At 40.4% G+C, this 20,091-nt stretch overlaps 1 protein-coding gene across 1 annotated transcript in view; it reads left to right on the top strand.

The window, feature by feature from the left end:
• The window catches only part of LOC146325665 (plexin-A1-like), a 401,996-nt gene that overhangs the window by 248,832 nt on the left and 133,073 nt on the right, over positions 1 to 20,091 (top strand). Inside the window, exon 10 of the mRNA XM_084721796.1 lies at positions 12,615 to 12,815. Within this exon, the coding sequence (XP_084577922.1) occupies positions 12,615 to 12,815 (201 nt within the window). The remainder of the gene's footprint in view (positions 1 to 12,614; positions 12,816 to 20,091) is intronic.

Genomic DNA, 20,091 nt, shown 5'->3' with positions numbered 1-20,091 from the left:
TCTCGCCCCCTCCTTTCTGAAATGGTTCATTGGACTGTAACGCTAATCCGTGGGGACGCCCTACACTGCGGTGACCCCCCCTGACACTCACACACATAGACAAATACACACAGACTCCCTCATCCATCATACTCGGGGGTTGTCAGCGCCTCATGGAGGTGGCCTCATGGGTGACAGCCAGCAGCCAATCGGGGCTCTCGCCTCATCTCTGACATCACTGTAAATATACTGTCTCTGTCCTGATAGAAAGTAATTAAAAGTGAAGCAAAGAAAGTACATAGATAATATGATGACTTAAGGTGTGTCACAGCTAGATATAAATTAAGTAAATGTCATGTTTTTACTGTAAATATACAGACGCCTCCACATGTTTGTCGTTCTTTCACTCACTGGCTTCTGTTTGTTTCTGCTCAAAGTCATCCAACAAACCAACAAAGATGTGAGGAAAAAGAGACTTTGGAGGAAAGATAAAGTGAACATGAAAACTGGGTAGAGCGTGCTAGACCAGCGGGAAGCTGTGGCTTCAGGCGTCATCCCAGTTAAATAAACAACAGAGCAAGTTGAAACCAGAGGCTGGGAGGGAGGATCAGATGAAAGAGGATAGGAAGATGTACAGAGAGAGCAGGAAAGTAAACTGAAGTAAGAAGGAAAGAGGCTGAAAAGGAGAGGTGTAATCAGGGTGAATAAAAAAAAAGTGCTCTGTGGTTCAGTTGTGGGAAATGAAGATGACATGAGGTACAACTGGTCCATCTAAACCGAAAAAACGTTATATAGGAGTTTACAGACTGACATCAGCTAAAGCTATCTGTCCAGGATCCAACATTCTGAGAAAGCTAAGCTAATTGATTGCATCACTGTTCAAATGCACTTCATTGTGCACATCAGTCAGGAATTATATCCCTACTGTGACCTTCAGGATCTCAGTCACCCCTTATTTACTTCATATTCCAACAAGTAGCATTGATCCACTGAAGGGATCTGCCTTAAAAGGAAGTTTTTTCGGCCTGACCAAATCAGCACTTTCTTAAATATGGTCTTGAAATGTGAAAATGCGCATGAACTTTGGGATAAAACAACCTCAAAAATATCTGTCTTGACTGGCCCCCATTGACACCGTTCTCCTGTTACTTACTGATGACTCTAAATTGAATTTGCTTGAATTGTTATTGTTATTTTCCCTATACTATGGAGAACAGTGGATGAGTTAACAAGGGAGTGGTTTCGGACACCTGTGTTGTCAGTCATCAGTAAGGAGTAACTCCACAGCTAAGACCTACTGATTTGTACAGGGACATTGGTGGTTCAGTATTGTCAGTTCAGCCGGAGGATTTGTTTGTAGGCCTACATGTATGAACACCACTGCAGCCTTGATCATATTTCAGTACGGACAGTCGTGGATATGCGTTCTACACATGCTGCAGATGGGGGGTATTCATATGCAGAGATTTCACACATGCACCAGAAAACATGATGGCGACTTTTTGACAGCAGCAATAACTCAACCGAGCAACAAAAACATTTCGAAAAAGAAGACAATGCGTGTGTGACTGCTTAATGAGACGTCTGAGCGGTGACAAATTCCAGGGTGCACAGTGATCAGCATGAACCCAAGGCTATGTTGGCACTTAGCAGTTTGGCACTTTTAAAATTTGAAGAAGCAATTAGCTGAAAATATTTTTTTTTCTCACTTCTCTACCTTGTAAATTCTGGAACTGTTCAACTTTCTGTTTCCCATTTTTGAGTTGTCAGTATTTCCAACATTCCCACAATGCATTAGCCTTCATATTATAGGCCTCTCTGCAGCAGACACTTTGACATGTCAAAGCAGGAAAAGCACAGGTGAAGCAAATACTGTTAGCAATAACTCTAGACCATTTAGTTGTTTAGTTGAATGAATATGATTTATGTAGGGAAAATAAATAAGACTTCGCTGATAGCATCATGGTGACATTTATTTCACTAAAATACAATTTGGATCATTTTTTATCAGTTGCTTCTCCAATTACTGTTCATGATTTATTTACAAAAAAAAAAAAAAAAAAAAAAAGAATTGTTGAGTGCAGGGTTTGAACTTTTCTCGGCACCTGAAGTAGGGCATGGCAGAAAAAGTTTGAAAACCACTCATTTAAGTAGGCTATACCATGCTAGTGGGTCAGTCATGTATAGTACCTGAAACCTGGAACATCATTATTGTTATTAATTACAGCTGTGCTTTTCTTAGCTATGACATGTGGAAATGTCTGTGAACAGGGACTAATGTTAGACAGAAATGCCCTAGAAAACCTCGCTTGAGATCTCAGTGTGCATGTAGCATTTCTGGGTTTGCCATTCATCCAGTATGATGAGACTACATAGTCATATAGTTAGTTAATATGCATGTAGTATACATCCAGCTTTCCAGTTGAAAACACAGTGAGAATATATCAATCAGTTCCCAAAAATGTAGCCTAGGGGTTCTGCAGGAGGCGCAGTGTATGGGCCTTCAGATGCCAGAAGACCTAACAGAGATATTTTATTGGGTGTATGGAAGACTAATTTTTTTTTCTGAAGGCTTACCTTCCCGCCTTTGATCACAGTGTCTGTGTATTTGGCCCCAAGGCTACTGTAAAACACTCCACAGGCCCAAGACTGCACTAGCTTACTGCGCAGAGCCAGAGGGCAAGATTTAGCCTTTGATCTGTGTGTGTGTTGCAGTTAGTGTTAGTAGTGTGGGGGTAAATGTGTTTGGTTTGTGTGTATATTATGTGCATTTTGGGTCTATCTATCTGGATGTAACATCGTGTGTGCACCTGCATTACCCGTCTGGGAAATAGTTTAGATATAAGCGGTGTGTACGACTCCCATGTTGCGGCGCTCCACCCCTGCCTCGCTCTGTTGGGAACTTGACCTCCATGACTCTCATCCCCCACTTTAATAAGTGAGTGTATGGCTCCCAAGACCTCGCCTCGCCTCCTCATCTCCTCCCCTCCTTCCCTTCTCGCTTCACCTCTCCTCACCCTTTCTTATCCCGTGGTTTATCTCTGCTCATCCTCCGCATCGCTGTTCATCCCCGACTCATGCTGCAGTAAATTTCTATCTCAACAAGGCCTTTCTGTGGATGATGTGTGCTGGTAGTTGTACTGGGGAGGTTCCAGTGGCTGGAACTGGGAGGCACCCTGGTTTGAATCAGGAGGAAGTTGTTTCTGGAAAGGAAGAGGCCATCAATTAAAGGGATAGTTTGGGTTATTTGAAATTGGGCTGTATGAGGTACTTATCCATAGTCAGTGTATTACCTACAGTAGATGCAGGTTGGTATATTCCCAGTTTGGAGAAGCAGCAGGAGTACTGGTGTAGGAATTAATATCTGTTTAAAGATAAGATGTGTAACTTGTTTGTTTGGCTTAATAAACAGGAGAACTGTCTGAACTCATAGAGAAGTAGTCCCTCCTTCAATTTGATAAAAAAAAAACAAAAAATCAATCCTAATCAGAAAATTAGGAGACAAGTGGTTTTCATCAATGCTGGTTCTAATTTTGACGTTTCTTAATACATATATATATATATATATATATATATATATATATATATATATATATATATAGAGAGAGAGAGAGAGAGAGAGAGAGAGAGAGAGAGAGAGAGAGAGAGAGATATTTAATCAGCCTCTCATGAATTAAAAACGGCTCAAAACGTCAATTACTGTTTAAAATTTAGGGTGTCCTCTATGTCAGTCATAACCAAACACTGGGTTGGGGTCATAGGAGATTTTATTTGGGTCACCAAATAAATAAAAGGACAATGGAAAAAATTTAGTAGTATCTGAATTATATTCTTATGATTCATGAAATATCAGCCTAAATGTATTTAATTCTCATTTCACACAGGGCTGCAAATAATATACTGCCAATCAATCTGTCCATTACATTCACAATTGATCGATCAGTTGTTGGTAAAAAATGGTAAAAGATATTGATCAGTGTTTCCACGTTTGGACCTATTTTTCAAGTCTTTCCTGCAACAATTATTTTCTTGGTCAATTAATCTGTTTTTTCAATTAATTGATTAGTTGTTTGGGCCAGAAAATGTCAGAAAATGGTAAAATAATAATAATAATAATAATAATAATTCTGTCACAATCTTGTCAATTGAAAAATACATCCAAACACGTCAAAACAGGTGGAGCCTACGGACATATGTCTGGCAATCTGGCAATAATTTCCCACTAATCCATTAGTTGTTTGGTCCATAAAATGTTTGTTTGGTTTGGTTTGACATTCTTTGAAAGTGGGTCCTCAGGAAAAAAAAAAAGTTTGGCAAACTCTGCTAGATGTCCTGAGATTTATATAAAAATAGAAGGTTAATGCCCTCTAACTGACCACCTCCCCCTGCACCGGCTCTTGAGTCCAAGAAATAGTGCTCATTTTCAAATATATGGTGGTCAAGACTCTTTCACAGGGGTTTGCACTATTTTTTGCGTATCATCTAGTTACTGTTTTTTACATTTTGGCACTTTTGATGGCTGTAGAAGCAACAGTAGGGCTACAGCTCTGTACTGACACTCTAGCGTTAGCGTTAGCTCAGGTAGCTACAACACAGATGCAACACTGAAACTTTTTCAAAAAGGGCCACGAATGTGCTTCTAGTGACTGTCAAAGCTCTCGCAGACTGTGTGTTTCCAGTGTTTCTCCACGGTGGCTGGTTAGCTCCAACTATTAGCGGTGTCTAATCTGTCTTTCTGGTTTGATCAGTGTCGCCAGCTATTTTCCAATGAAAGTAGCTAGCACTGCTTCCAAAAGTTGCTAAAAGTTGGCAGATCATCTCAGGTGCTCATTTGCATATTGATGACATCTTCAGGCAAGCAAGTATTTGCATTAAGTGTTGGTTGCAGCAAGGAACGGATCACCTTCAGCCATATAAAAGGTAGATAGAGAAACTTTTTGCCAAATAATCACAAACTCACTTCAGGGACATCATATGCTTGAATTAAAGAAAGTAAAAAATAAATCTACAAAGGAAGAAAAAAGATCAAACAAACTATTTAAATATTAACAAGACCAAACTATTTAAATATTTACTAGATATTATTTATTATTCTTTCACAGATTAATTCTTTTTTATGGCATTCCTATGACTCCGAGATCAGGAGATAAAGAAGGAGAGAGGAGCTCAAACAAACTTAAGTTAAAGAAGCTATTCACATATTTACGAGCTATGAGAACCTCATTTATGAACAGCAAAATGTATGTTTTTAAGTATATGTTATATTTGGCATATTTTCACTGCTTTACCTTGCTGTCAGATAATCGTGTGTGATAGGAAACCACAGTTATATGATCCAAATGTCACTCTTTCCAAAGCAACCAAAGTCCATTGGAAAAATCAATCATTTTACCTTACCGACCACAGGAGTTGCTGGTTAACAAATGCCTCCATCAGGTAGTTTGTTTGTGTTATTGTGTGACTTAAGTGTTAGTTTGGATTCACTGAAGTTGCATAGTAATGCAGAAAATTTAATCAGTGGATGCAGCTGTAAACCAGCAATTCTGCCTTCCACGAGGTAAAATTTTTGATTTTGCCAATGGAGTCTGGTTGCTTTGGGAGAGAGCGATATTTGGCTTAAAACAACGGTTTTCCACCAGAACAGGCCGTCAGATGGCAAAGTAAAACAGTTAAAATATGTTAAATATAACTTACACACATACGTTTTGCTGCTTACTCTGTTCACAGCTGTTCATTTATTAGCTTCTGTGTCAGTACTCCTCTCTGCTTCTCCACACTAGGGGCGTGTCAAACGCCATCTACTGTAGATAATATGCATAAGTACTCATACAACCCCGTTTCAAAGAATCCAAACTATCCCTTTTACTGTTATCCCTGGATGAAATGGTTGAAAAACAAGGCGACAATGAGAGCGAAAAAGAGACGGAAGATACAAAGGAAAGATCAAGTGTGAGCGAGGGGAAGAAAGAGAAGGAGAGGAGTGAGAGCGAGGGATTAGAGGAATCCCCTGGGTAAAGAGATTGTTGTGGCTCATTGTGTAGAACTGCTCCGCTATCTGATGCAGACTCGGCTCTGACACCTGTCACCACTCCTAATGAAACATCTCCCACAATCCTCTGCTTCCAAATCTTTTGTTCGCTCCCTCCCTCCTTTGTGGTGTGTGTGTGTGTTACCCTCTCATTTCCCTTTATGTTAGCTCGATTGTGAGTCTTTGTACTGTATATGTGGGGAATACCTTTGTATGTGTGTTCATGCATATGCGTGTTGTGCGTATTCTTGTGTTCCTCAGAGGAATTTGACGCAGTGCTTTTTATCCTGACTCTAATGCATTAGTAATAATGAATAGACCTTAGGAGTGTGTGTGTGTGGATGTGTATTACTGACGTTATGAGGACATACATTTGTTTACACATTCATGGGGACCCACCTAAATGTTAGGTTGAAGATCAGCAGTAAAAATGCTTTGCGCTGGCTGTCTCATTGTTTTCCTGTGGAGAGAGCGGTGGCGCCCGACCAAGTGGCACCGCTACCCTCGGCGTGGCGCATCGCTCAGATCTGCCACTGACCGCTGCGCTCAAAGTTCAAATTACTTGAACAATGCTACACGGGGCACAGGCACAAGGAAACTTTAGGTGTGACAAATACTTTAAAATCGTCCCTTACTGCACCATTAAATATTAAATTAAAGGGATAGTTCATGCAAAAATAGTCTACTCATCCTCATGCCGACTCAAGGTCTGGTTTAGTTTTTTAGTCCACAAAACACTGCTGGAGTTTCACAGGAAAACAGCGTTGCAAGAACAGCAGAAGTAAATGGTGACCAGTATTAATACAGAAAAAAAAAACAAAAACATAAAATGCCTCTATACTGCTCATCTGGTGTAATGTTGTATGCTTTTAGCCTGAGTCTTCACTGTAGATCCTTAGCTTGGAGCCACATTCACATGCACACTGTCTGAACTGGGTGTGTGAGGGGTGACATAGGTTAATAAGGTTAAATAAAAGAAGTTTTTTTTTTATGTATATATCTTTATGTATATGAGGCCAATTAATTTGGTAAGTAAATTACAAGAAATACAAAAGAAATAATTAGGGTTAGGATAAGTCTCCAGGAAATGGATGCAAGTCAATGTAATGTCCTCTGAAGTGACTGACACATGACTCTGTGTGTGTAGGTGTGTGTTTATGTGTAGGTGTGTGGCCGGACAGGATTTCCAGGCCACAATTGCAGCAGATGCTTGGGCTGAGTCCTTCCCGCATTAACAATGACTGCTACTTCAGACTCGATACTTTTCCGTCTAGTCAGAGTATCTAGTCACAAACACTCCTTTTGCCTCTTCCTTGGCTTTCCTGGGCTTCTTTACTCCTGTTTTCCATTTTATTAGAGGCTAGAAGCAGTTCATTAGCGGTCTGTCGCCATCTGTGAATACTTTAAACTTTGACTGTCAGCCTCACTAATTGACAATCTGCTTCACTGGGCTCACTGGCATTGATTTGATCTCTTCTCCGTCTCCCTTCCCTCATTTCTTTCCTCCTCCTCCTCCTCCTCCTTCCCTTCTTGCCACAACACCACCACATTCATAACATGTTAGTTTCTGTGTCAATATGAGCTGCCGACTGGGAAAAAACCTGTTCATCCCAGCCTCCCGCTGATAATTACAAGTAGGAGCTTTCACATTACCCAACTGTGGTCATAAAGTGGACCAAGACAGTTGGCAAACATGCCAGTAAAGTTACAGTCAGTAAAAATATGAGTTGAAATTCTCAAAAAAAACAGAACCAGTCCATATTTGTTGTGTTTTATGTATGGATACTTTTAAAACTGTTTCATGTTTATCTTCTTTTGGCCACTTGGGGCAGCAAAACAAATTGAAACACACAACACCGACATGATATGGCATTCCCTCATTTGGAGTCCAGCTAGCATACAGATGTTTTATGCGACTGCAGCATATAGACATGAGTTTGATGAGAGTGGAGCTTGTGGGCCCCAAAACCAAAACAAATAGCTTAAAATGTCCATAAAATCAAAATGATAATGATGCTGATGACAAAGATAATGTTGTTTTTGTCACCTATATGCCATTATCTGGCCCAGAAACGACAAAAATGTCATTTTGTACATATTCTTGGCTATTTTAATGGTATTGCAGTTTGTCATTTCTTGGAAAACATTTAAAAAATGTTGGAGATTCATTCTGCGCTCAGGTCACATACTAAATTTGCACCCAATGAAAGGCTTTCTTTCTCATGATCCCTTCAGAAGAGAGTATTTCTGGGGGCCTCACTGTACAAAAGAAAAACTTTAGAACTTAAGAACTTTTCACTGATTTGGGTGAAACGGTAGTTTCAGTTTACTTGTTACTAAAGTTGCTAACCGCCTGTGCTGGTACTGAATACAGTGTTTAAGACCAACATGGATTACAGTTCAGAGGTCATTTGCTGAGTTTCCTGATGAAAGGACAGCTTTACCTGTTAGTACCGAACTGCTAGCTAACTGCTAACTACTGTTAGCTTGACTCAACCCTTGGGTGCTTTGAGCCAAATATTGCAAGGAGACACTCTTGGTATTGTAGCCTATTTCCTTTTCTAAAAATGGCCTTCATTGGTCTCTGAGGCTGTTTTTGATTCCAGTTCACCCAGGTTCACTAGGATCTCCTAGCCCAAGTAGAGTTATCGAAGAGGATCATTCTCCTTAGTGTATCCTCTTTTTACAGGAAACACATAATATGTGTCAGGGATACACACTAACATTGTTGGGCACTGGCCCCATGGGCCACCAGGCTCCTATATTTGGTGGCCAAAGTCTAAGGCTAATTGAGGAAACTAGCAGCACACACCACAGTTCATTAGATGTGTCACGTTATAGGCACTCACACTCCTGTTTCCATTCACTCTTAAAGTGTTCTTGCGATTTTTTATTTTTATTTTTTGATAGTCTTCCATTTGTGTTTCTGGTTCTCCTACAAGAATTATGTTGCCGCTACCAGTCTTGCCTAGTCTTACACATATTTGATCCATTGTTGATCCTGAAAATATTGATTAGCGTTGCTTTTAGGGAACCTGTTAATGACAAAATATGGTGATTTTCAAATTTTCTTTGAATCTCAAACTCATATAATGAGCATCTCCTTTTATCATATTTTTGTATCATATTTGTTCTTGTCTATATTATTCACTCTTTTATCTCTTTCTTTGTTACATGCCATTTCTGTATCCTTTGAACTCCAAATATATTGAATTATAGATGAAAAATGCTCCCTGTTTCACATAATCTCCAAATATTCACATCTTTTCAACCCTTCACCTTCCCATATGGCGTCAGCGTTATCCGGCTGCGTGAGCGTGCTGTGCTGTCGTGAAGGGAGCAGAGGTGTCTCTTGGTGCCATTATGTCCAAACCCTCTCTCTCCCCTCTCAGCATCCTCTCTGCCATTCCCAGGCCAATCTGCAAGTCATTACCGATGCTCCATTAGACGGTACCTCCACACAGAGCAAACTCATATTGAGATTACTCTACAGAGTATGAGGCTGCCGCTGGTGTGGTTTGACTTTAGATATTCAGTCCTGATTAAACAGAATGCAGTTCCCACTGATTTATCATTGCAGATATAAACATTTGCCGTGCTAATAGGAAAATTATAGCTTCCTTAATGGCACTTAAAGTAGAATACGACTTAATTTATAAATTCTAGTTTGTTAGTTGTATGGCCTTTATGATTGTTTACCACAACTCTAGATGAATACCAAACACGCATTAGTGGATAGAACTTGTTCTGTGCTAATTACAGCCTTTATGATATTGCAAAGGTACTTTTTATCCACTTACACTGCGGAAAATGTCTTTAACAACCCACAGCCTCTTAGTCAGACTTAATATAAATTAGAACTTTGCACAAATAAGTGTCTTGGAACAATGGCTAAAAAGGCAAATAACTGCTAATGGTTTTACTCGCTTCTTTTAAGAAAAGTAAGATGTTCAAACTTCTCTTCAACTGTGTTGGAATTGGACAGTTGTGGAAAACTGGCTTGTCCTCACCACAAAAGATGTTGGTCGCAAGCTGCTTATTCCAACTGATATGTCCATTTATTGTTAGGCGGAGCCCCCTAGTGGACATAGTGAACATGACAGGAGAAATATGAGGCGAGAGAAAGTCTGCATTTAGAGGAGGTGAGGTGGATAGATGGCTTAAACAAGCGCAGGACTTAAGATCCAATTTGTTATAGACTTTATAACTACGTGTGTCATCTGAGTTATGTCGCAGTTGACGTCACTTCTGTGTTATTTTAATCCAAATCACGATCCTTTCCTCACCCTAATCGTGTAGTTTTTAAACCTAACTGTAACTGTAACTAACCAAACTGACGGTTTTACAATGTAAACCGGTAAGTCCAGTAAGCCTGTTGCTGCCGAGACTCTACTGGTAATATCTGTTATTTTGGGAGTAACTGACAATATGTTGTGTTGGGAAAACAGTTCTGACAGTTTTCAGTATGTAATGTAAATTCAACACACTGATACAAAATGCTCTATCCTTTACATCTTTCATTACAATGTATCTTGATTTCACCTGATTACATTTACACCTGGTATTAACATGTGTCTCCAGTGTTCACATTGAACTCCTATCAGGATCAGTGTTGCCCTCTATTTTACAAGGATGCACTGATGCCATACATTCATTTGCGTGTTGATGGTGCTGGTTGCAGCAAGGAAGAGATCACCAGTCGTATAGAAGGTAGATAGAGAAATCTATAGTCAAATAATCATAAACTCACTGCAGGGACATAGTGTATGCAGTCACAAAAGGATCACAATCTATCCTTAATGTTTCTTGGGTGCATTTACACATGCACTTTCATGGCGTGAAGGACTATCTGATCACCCAAAATGCATTTTAATGCAAGGCATAAACAAAGCAATCAGAGGAAATTACAAAAATCCTAAATGGGATTCATGAAACAGGCGCTGACAGCCATCTGTTCTTACACACCTAAGTATGTTGGTGAATCATGTAATTACTAAATGAAAAACTAGTACTTTACCATTTTTCTAAAGTGTTTTCAGAAAGTACAGTATGTTTTTTCATCATTATTAATGTATAACATCCCAAAACTTCAGTTTGCTTTTGTGGATTGCAAGTAGTTTGGGGCACCAGTAAATTTTGGTCTTACCTGAGAACAAATGGGAAGTACAAAGTATCGATGAATGCCACAAAATTAAATGTTTGCATGCGCAATTTAAGACTGAATCCGTTAGTACGAACAATTCATACACAAGGCTGATTGTGATGGGCTTTTTGACTTTATCAGGATGACTGTCCCATGGCAGAAAAACCACTAAAAACAACATCAGACTATGGGTTGTAGCTGCTGAAGTTGTGGGTCAGTCACACATCACATTAAATTGCAGAATGCCTGCAGTCATTGGCTGCATGTCAAACCATACAAATAGTCTTTTTTTTCTAGATTTGGGCACAAAAAGGATCAAAAGCAGGTATCATGGTATCATCATTTCTCCCTGGATGGCTGGAGAATTTTCAATACTACTTGGTACTGGGCTATTTTGGTTGATACTTTAAGATATTGAGTACTGATACCTAAGCTTAGCAATGACCAGCAGCAACAGGCTCTTTATATTTTCTCTCCCACATGTCAAAAACAGAACTTTGCAGTCGTTTTAAACCGCATTGTTACCATGGTAGAGGGCTCAATGATCGATGACTGTCAACCATTCCTAACATGAATATGTAAAAATTAACTTATTTTGTTGAAGCAGTTAAAAACACAGTTTGAAATACAAATTAATTATGGAGCATGAGCAGTGATGTCGCATGGATTCCAGCTGACAGCTGAATATTGTCTTTTGATTAACTTAGGGCTGAAAAAACACCTAGAGATTTCATTTCTTTTCCTTCAATTAATGCGGTGCAAAGCTACTGTTCTTGCCAATTTTTTATTGATTGAAAAGCAGAAAGAAACCGCTGAATGGAAGCGCTGACCCCTCAGTCATCTCCCTCTATAATCCGTCAGACTGTAGCTGTTTTACAGCATGGCATAGTAGAATTAACGCTGTCCGCGTTAGACGGAGAGACGCTGCCTCAGGCTCTTCATTTTTGTCCACGCTGAAAGAATTAGAATATCCTTTGGTGCATTCATTAGGCCCAAACATGTCTAATATCCATAACAGCCTCATTAATACTGGGAAGGGTTTGATTCCAAAATGGCATGTACTCGTTTTGACAAGTAACTGCCACATTTAATATTCAGTGGTTCATAAATAGGACAAGAGTTGATCCTCGAGAGTGTTGATAATTTATAAGTGGAGGTTTTAGGCTGCCTGATTCTTCAAACATCTTCCACTAAGAGAACAAAGGATGCTGGGATGCATCTGGCATTATATGCTCTTAGGAGAGAAAAGAAAATGATGCCATGGTGCCATTTCTAATACAATTATTAATTGTCAAATAGAATAAATAGTCTGATTTGTCAGTGGAGTTGTCTTTTTTTTTTTTTTTTTTTTATCCCGTCACTCCAGAACATTTTGTCCCCCTGGATCTGCATCCCCCTGAGCTTGTCTGCTTTCTTTTTCCTGTCACGTCTCAGTTTCTTTACTCTTGTTTTTCTCATCTCCAGGAGTGTCCTCAGATCCTGCCCTCCACCCAGATCTACATCCCCGCCGGAGTTATGAGGCCGATCACCCTGCTGGCCCAGAACCTGCCCCAGCCGCAGTCTGGACAGAAGAACTACGAGTGCATCTTCCACATCCAGGGCAACACGCACAGCGTCCCGGCTCTGAGGTTCAACAGCACCAGCATACAGTGTCAGAAGACCACGGTAAGGCACAAGACGGATGTTACGAAGCTATGCAGTGAAAGTACAGCAGCTTACAGAGGTGAAACCCCCTGCAATGTCTGTTGAACTGATGAATGTGAGTTTATGTATTGGCTAAGACGCTTGTTGTTGACTGATTACCAACTAATCCTAATCAGCTATATCACTGCTCTGAACAACCCCAGCTGTTTAATCTGTCAGCAAGAGCTCCATTTAGGAAAGCCTTACTGCTTTAGGAGGGTTTCACATCAGGGACTCGGGCTCAGATCCAAATACACCTGACCCCAAAGTACAGTTCCTTTGATTAGTTTGAACAGTGTATAACGTACCATGCATGGTTTGGTTGAGTACGGCTCATGTGTACTTGGTATGGTACACAGAAAATACTGCACCAAAACAAGCAAGTGGATGCTGATTGGCTGTGATAGATATCGGCAGTTGGGTTCTCATTTTCATTTTTTTAAATTTGTTTAAATTTTTCATTCACAGTTTCAGTAAGTCTTGGCACAAAACCTAGAGAATCAGTCAAACGTGGGTAAGTCTCAGAAAAGATCATGGGTTATCGTTAAAATAGTCCCTTTCACAACATTAAAAATGTCTGTCAATTGCAAGGACATATCAATGAGGCAATTGAGAGCCAGCCAATCACAGCACAGTAGAGTGAGACTAGGCGGAAAAGTCTTGGCGCTGTTGGGACCTTGCAATTAACAGTCTTTTCTACAGTATATTAACTTAAACAAATGTTGCATAGATTAAGATGCAGTTGCACTTGGGTACACAACAGCATTACTATGTGAGTATAGACTACATGAACTACTACAGTACAAAGCAATCATACCTAATGTGACAACATCCTTAACTATTTGGAGGTTTTACAGCTGGTTATGCTGAGCTCACACAGCAGGACTGTAGCCCTGATTTTCCACTGGCCTGCAGTTTTGGGGGATCATAGACAAAAGCCCCCGGATCAGAGGCAAATCAGCAGTCGTTTAGGGCTTGCAAATCTGCGCTTGTGTGTGCGTTAGTGTGTGCAATGTGTGAACAATCCATGCCTGAAAGACATCTAACAGCCTTAATATTATGTTGAGGACGGGTTGGTGAACCAAGCGAAAGTAGTTTAGAAATATTACATGGCTTTCATGAATCATGGATTCTGATTGGTCAATGAAGGTGTTCTACGGACTGTTAAGTAAGGGATAATGTATAATACATTACCCCACTTATTACATAGTTACTTACCAAAAGAAAATCAATAGTTTGTTATAAAATAGTAATTTTAAAAACACCATTTGGATTTATAAATTATTTTTAAAAAGTCTATGATCACAGCTGTGTCCATAACAACAGTATGAAAAAACAGACCTTAGAAAGCTCTTACTGGCCAATCAGAATCAAGTATTTAACAAAGCAGTGTAATAATTCTGAACAATAAAGTGCTGCCATGTAATAAGCAGGATAAGGTACAGCGAGTTGGTCATTATCGTAAAATAAACCCCAAAAGGGTGATGCCTACATTATTTCTTACAGGGATAATTTATCCTATATATCCCTCACTGTACATTATCCATTATGTAGAAGCAGTAGTGGTTAAAAATTTATAGTTATTCAAAGTAACTTCTCTTCCAGCAGCTACAACAGGAACATTCTGCACACTGATGCTTCAGTACTAATAACCTAATGCCACTTCTTGTGTGTGTTTTTATGACAAAATGTATTTAGGAGACCAAACAGACCCGGTGAAAGGTCTTGTAGTGTGTGACCCCTGTTGCTCATCAGTCACGTAGTGCGCAAACCACAGCAACTTCAAGATTACTGACAGAAAGTTGTGTAGTGTGAACAGTACGGCGGTCTTTGAAAGTCATGTAGTGTGAGCAAAGCAAAGCTGCAGTGTGAGACAGAGACTTGCAGTAATAGACTGGCGTGGCAAAGACTTGAATGTGAGGCGTATGGCCGGAGGGAGTGACTGTCACAAAGCCACTCTCTCTTCATTCCCTCTCCTCATTCCTGCCTCCTAGCCCTCAGTCAAACTGTCAGCGCTAATGGGGAGCGACCATTTCAGCAATGTTAATTTCCTCAGCTCCAATCAGGGCATGAGGCAGAGGGGAGACATTTTAACGACACCAATTATGACTTACTTAACGAGACATATGATTAACATGCGAGCCGCACACCGCAGCATTCGCTCACGGTGATAGGTCCAATAGCGGGTCCTCGCAGTTAAAAGGCGGCAGGAGCCGGTGTGTGGCTCTGGCAGCTTCAGCCGGCTGCCTTTTCTTCAGCCTGTCACACGCTTGTCAGGGGCTCCGGGTCATTTAGCCGGCTGCCGCATTACCGCTGGGCTCGGAACACGTCGCTGATTTGCAGCCACTTGCTGTTTTCTGAGCTCTACCCAGTCACCCACTTTTTTTCCCCCCACAAAGGGAAAAGAATGAGCTTCAGCGCTGTGATCCTGGAAGTCGTTCTGCCTCTGATGTCGGATGGTGACACGAAAAATAGTTCAGGGGCACATTATTGAAGTGGATTTCCAGATCGTAATGATGGCTCCCACAGTTCTTTTGTGTTTTCGGAAAGGTAATTTGTGCATATTTGGTCGCTCGTGTCTCTGTAATTGCTTCATGCAAGTGAGTGTTCTTTTAGATTTGACTTTTTGGGTTGTTATTACGGGTTTTTGTCAGATTTGTCCTCAGTGACCTGACTACTTGAAAGCCTATTGAATGGCGCAAAAAATGAGCTGCAAAAACAGTAATTGCTGTACATCAAGTTGAATATTTGAATAAATTGGTCAAAGTCAGACACACAATTCTTTTCCTAAAGGAATTCTGGCTTTTACCTTTGACTCACTCCATATAACTTTGGCATCAGTTTCTAATAAGTAAGTCCTGACTTCTATAATTGACATTAATGCCAGTGCCTTTGAAACATGTAATGTAGATAAAATACCTAATGCGTGAACACCAAGTATGTGGAGCCACACAAACCATAATTCATTCTGTCATGTTTTTACACTTCCACACATATTTGTATTTTTTACTCTCACATACACACTAACATGTGTATTTTGTATAATCTTTTTTGGTATCCATTACTTTGACTGACACAGGAAGTTCCTCCATAAGTAGGAAGTCACATTCCAACCAAGAAACACATGTGTTTGTTCCTTGTTCCTTAAAGAGGAACTTCTTAGTTAGTGAAGGTGACGATAGCAGCACATGGGAGAAGTCAGCCTGTAGAATTTTCTGACAGAAAGCTTTTTGCCAGAAATGGCTCCCGAGTAGAAAGGGTTTAGGAAGTTTGGTACAGCTGTGAAATACCAGATAAACACTTAAATTTCCCATAAATGCTTCACAATAAAAGTCCCCCAATATTTTTTTATTCAAAAGCTTTTATTATGATAACTTAACACAATTCCTACACGGTTGTGATATTTTGATTTTCTGAAATTCAAAGCTTTAAGTGTATCTAAAGAAGAAAAGTCAATTATTTCAACAAAAGATCAGAAGTTGGTAAAACTTTTTCAAAACTTAAGAATTGGAGGGCTCAAAAATCAAAAATCTATTGCAGTCCATTGCCTTAAATTTTTGATTTTTCTCAACTTTTTCATTTTTACAGTGTAATGTCGTGCATATACATACGTGAAAGTGACAATATATGTTTGTAAAAGGACAATGTATGTGTGCCACAATGAAATACATGTTTGTGAGAGGGCCATAGTGAATTATGGCTTGCACAGCCCGTCATAACCAGGCAGCACCAGCACTGAAACTCCAAGAAACAACAGTGTGCAGTTTGCATGGTTTGCATGGTTTGTTACATAGACTCACATACATTCATTACTACACCAGTACTACTGCTGAGAGTTGCTGATGCTGGAGGACAGAGACCTTCCTCAGCAAATCTCCGATTCACTCACGAGCTGAATGGATGCACACACACTCATGCAAACACATTACATTCATTTCATCATTCCTCAGTGCACTTTAATGTTTTGTAAAATCCTGATGTTTTTTCCGCAGGAGGCAGGAAAAATAGTAAATATGCCAGACTAAACACAACTTTGCAGCCGTTTATGAAGCGAGACATAGGGTGCTGAGGTGTGTGTTTGTGTGTGTGTGTGTGCGGGTGTGTGCACCCACATGTGCAGATTCACGCTGTGTGTTGTGAGCGAGTAATCCTCCGTCTCTCAACCCCCACCCCCCCGCACCTCTCTCCTCGTCAGGTGAGACTGTGATAGGATCCAATTAAGGGAGCTGTAGATAAAATGATGATGAATTGCAGCGGTGTGGTAGACTGACGGATACAAACACACACACGCACAAACACACACGCACTTACATAAACCTGGCAACCCACTAAAAGAGAAAAAGAGAGAAGCAAAAACAAAAAAAAAAGACAAAGAAAAGAGAGAGCCAAAGAGGAGGTGAGGGAATTAGGAGCAAACAATGACGATGCAACAGAGAGTCTGATGGAGGAGGTTGGGAGAGGTAAGGGAGAATGAGGAGAATAAAGAAAGACAGAGGGGGGGAAGAAAGACTAAGCTCAGTAAGCAGACTAGGGGAAACAAACAAATGAGGGAGAAACAGATGGAGGGAGAATGTATGTGGAATATAAAAGATGTGCATGTTTGAGAAAGAAAAGAAAATCATGATCCGTGCAAAAGTGAAACTGCTGAGATTAACTAGAACAGCAGAGGGTGGAAGGGCAGTCGGGACAATGGGGACTGGTTACAAAGTTGTTCAGCCGTGCAGTGTTCAGTTGTACAGTACAAGAGTCAGGCTTGTGTCACCTTCTAGGACCTGTTAAATCTAGCTGGCAAAAGAAAACCAGGCGACCATTTTTCTACGAAACAACTACAGTTCATGTCTTTGAGCAAGGCAATCAAAAACCCTCAGCAATCCTTCCAAATAATGGATCCATGTATGACATTGCAGCCAAATATTTGGGTAATTTGAAAATTGTGTGGGGCCCTTTCACACCTACCTCATTTGTTCCGGAGTTTTGGACTTTTCGGTTTGATCCAAGCCAAAATTACAGGTAGGAAACCTCGTCCAGACCCTCGTCCGGTCCAAACAACTGAACATTTTTTGGATGGTTCGGACTTTCAGCAGGAGGTTCTGAACCTGAAAAAGGAAAAACAACGCAACAAAACAAGAAGTTATTGGGTGTTTTCACACCAGCTTCATTTGGTTCAGACTTGGTTTGCAACTGGTCATGCGTAGGTTCTTGAAGACTTTTTGCCTCTCATCCAAGAAGCTTCTTCAGTTCTGAACTTAAATTCTTTAAGAACCTAAGCAAGTCCAGTTGCCTGTGATAACCATAAGGAATACCACAATCTGGATGCCAGAAAACCTTGACAGACATTTCCATGGAACCATGATCCGGTCTGGTCCGGTCTCTTGATCAAATTCAACCATGATTCAGTTCATTTCTAGCGTGAAAACATTTTTTGGGATTATTTGGAATTTCAGACCAATTACAGAGAGCTCTGGCAAGCTATTGTCAGAACCAGAAAGAAGAAAAAACAAAGCAACAAACACAATGAGCCGTGGTAGCAACGGGGAGAAGGAGAGACCAAATGTTAAACTGACTTTTGGGCCAACAACTTTATTGGGTGCTATCACACCTTCCAGTTTGATCCAAAAAAAAAATTAAAGGTGTGAAACCTTCCACAGACCGCACCAAACAGGTGGCCTCCAGATCCAGAACTGAACCATGTTTTTTTTTGTTTCTACTGTGGAAACATTGTTTGGATGGTTCAGACTTTTGGACGTATACCAATTGGCAAACTACGGTCAGAACTGGGGAAAGAAAAAACAATGCAACAAAACAAAATAAGCCGCAGGAGCACACGGGGACAAGAGGAGACCAAATGTTTAATAGAGATTTAGCCTGATGACTTTACAAAGAGCCAGTTGAAGAAAACTCACAAAACCCTGCCACTTTTCAATAATTTAAAAGAGGATGAGAAAGAGAGGAATGAAACTGAGATGACAACACACCAACGTCAGACGCACAACTGTCCACAACCCAATCAATTGGAACTATGTGTAAATGAAGCCACAGAAGAAGAGCTCACAACAAGACATCTTAATTAAAAGAGCTCTACTCAAGCCTCGAACGGTGAATACAATGTAGAAAACAGGAGAGAAATATTTCCTACATTGAATTTGAGGAAGGTTACATCAGATCTGTGTGGAGCGATCGTGGATGTATTATAGAGCTGCACAACTGACAAGGAGAGTGTTAGAATGGAAACAGCTGATCAGTCATGTTTGCTACATCAGACCTGACTGCACCTTTGCAAAAGGAATTCTGCAAAATAAGTATAAAAATACATTGATGCAAACAAGGCTAGTGATGAGAGAAGTAAAAGTGAACCAAAACAATGAGCTCAAAGAGGCTAAAACTTTCTTTGGAGCTTAGAGAGCTGCACAGCTGGGTTATAATACCATAATTCTGCAGGGTTGTCAACAGTTATAACCCCTTGTACATTGCCCATAGTTATTTGACACATCTTTATGTTGAAATAATGATTAGTGCAACCATGTTCTATTAACTAATAATATATGTGTTAATAGGAACTATGAGAATGAAAGGGTTAACACAGAGGATCAACACACAGAAGATCTATCTATGATTGATAACGTATGTACTTGCTACCATTGTATTCAGTATTCTCAGTAGGGAAGTGTGTGTATATGTATCACAGCTGGCTGTGACTGGGACAGTAGAGTGCAATAAATCACAGAGAAAATTAGCCAGCAGTAGACGTACACTCATCCATTCAATCTTACTGTCTCTTTGTGCATTATTTAGCCCCTCTGCAAACACTGAAACATTGAACTTGCATACTCAAATACACCAGGGACCAGGAGTACGCATGGATGCACTCTGGGATGTTCAGAGGAAAACACACGCTGGCGAGCGCACACACATACACGTAGGATGCTTGCAAGCTGTGTGGATACCTACTGGTTCATGGACAGCACACACACACACACACACACACACACACACTCACACATATCCTCCCCAGGGGTTTGGAAGCCCAACGTGAAGCAGACATATGGAGATTCTCCACATGATCCTCTTCCTAATCATGTGGAGCAGACGGAGACTGTAGCATCAGCAACAACCAGCAACCTGCTTTACATGATTTATTACACTGACACACATAGGCTATCAAACACTGTGTGTGTGTGTGTGTGTGTGTGTGTGTGTGTGTGTGTGTGTGTCTGTGTGTCTGTGTGTATGAACTTCCCACTGTAAGTCCGTGCATCTG

The sequence above is a fragment of the Lutjanus erythropterus genome, chromosome 6, assembly GCF_056507025.1.
Source record: "Lutjanus erythropterus isolate fLutEry1 chromosome 6, fLutEry1.hap2, whole genome shotgun sequence".
NCBI lineage: Eukaryota > Metazoa > Chordata > Actinopteri > Lutjaniformes > Lutjanidae > Lutjanus > Lutjanus erythropterus.
Note: the sequence above shows the minus strand (reverse complement) of the source record. Positions and strands in the feature narration are given on the sequence as shown.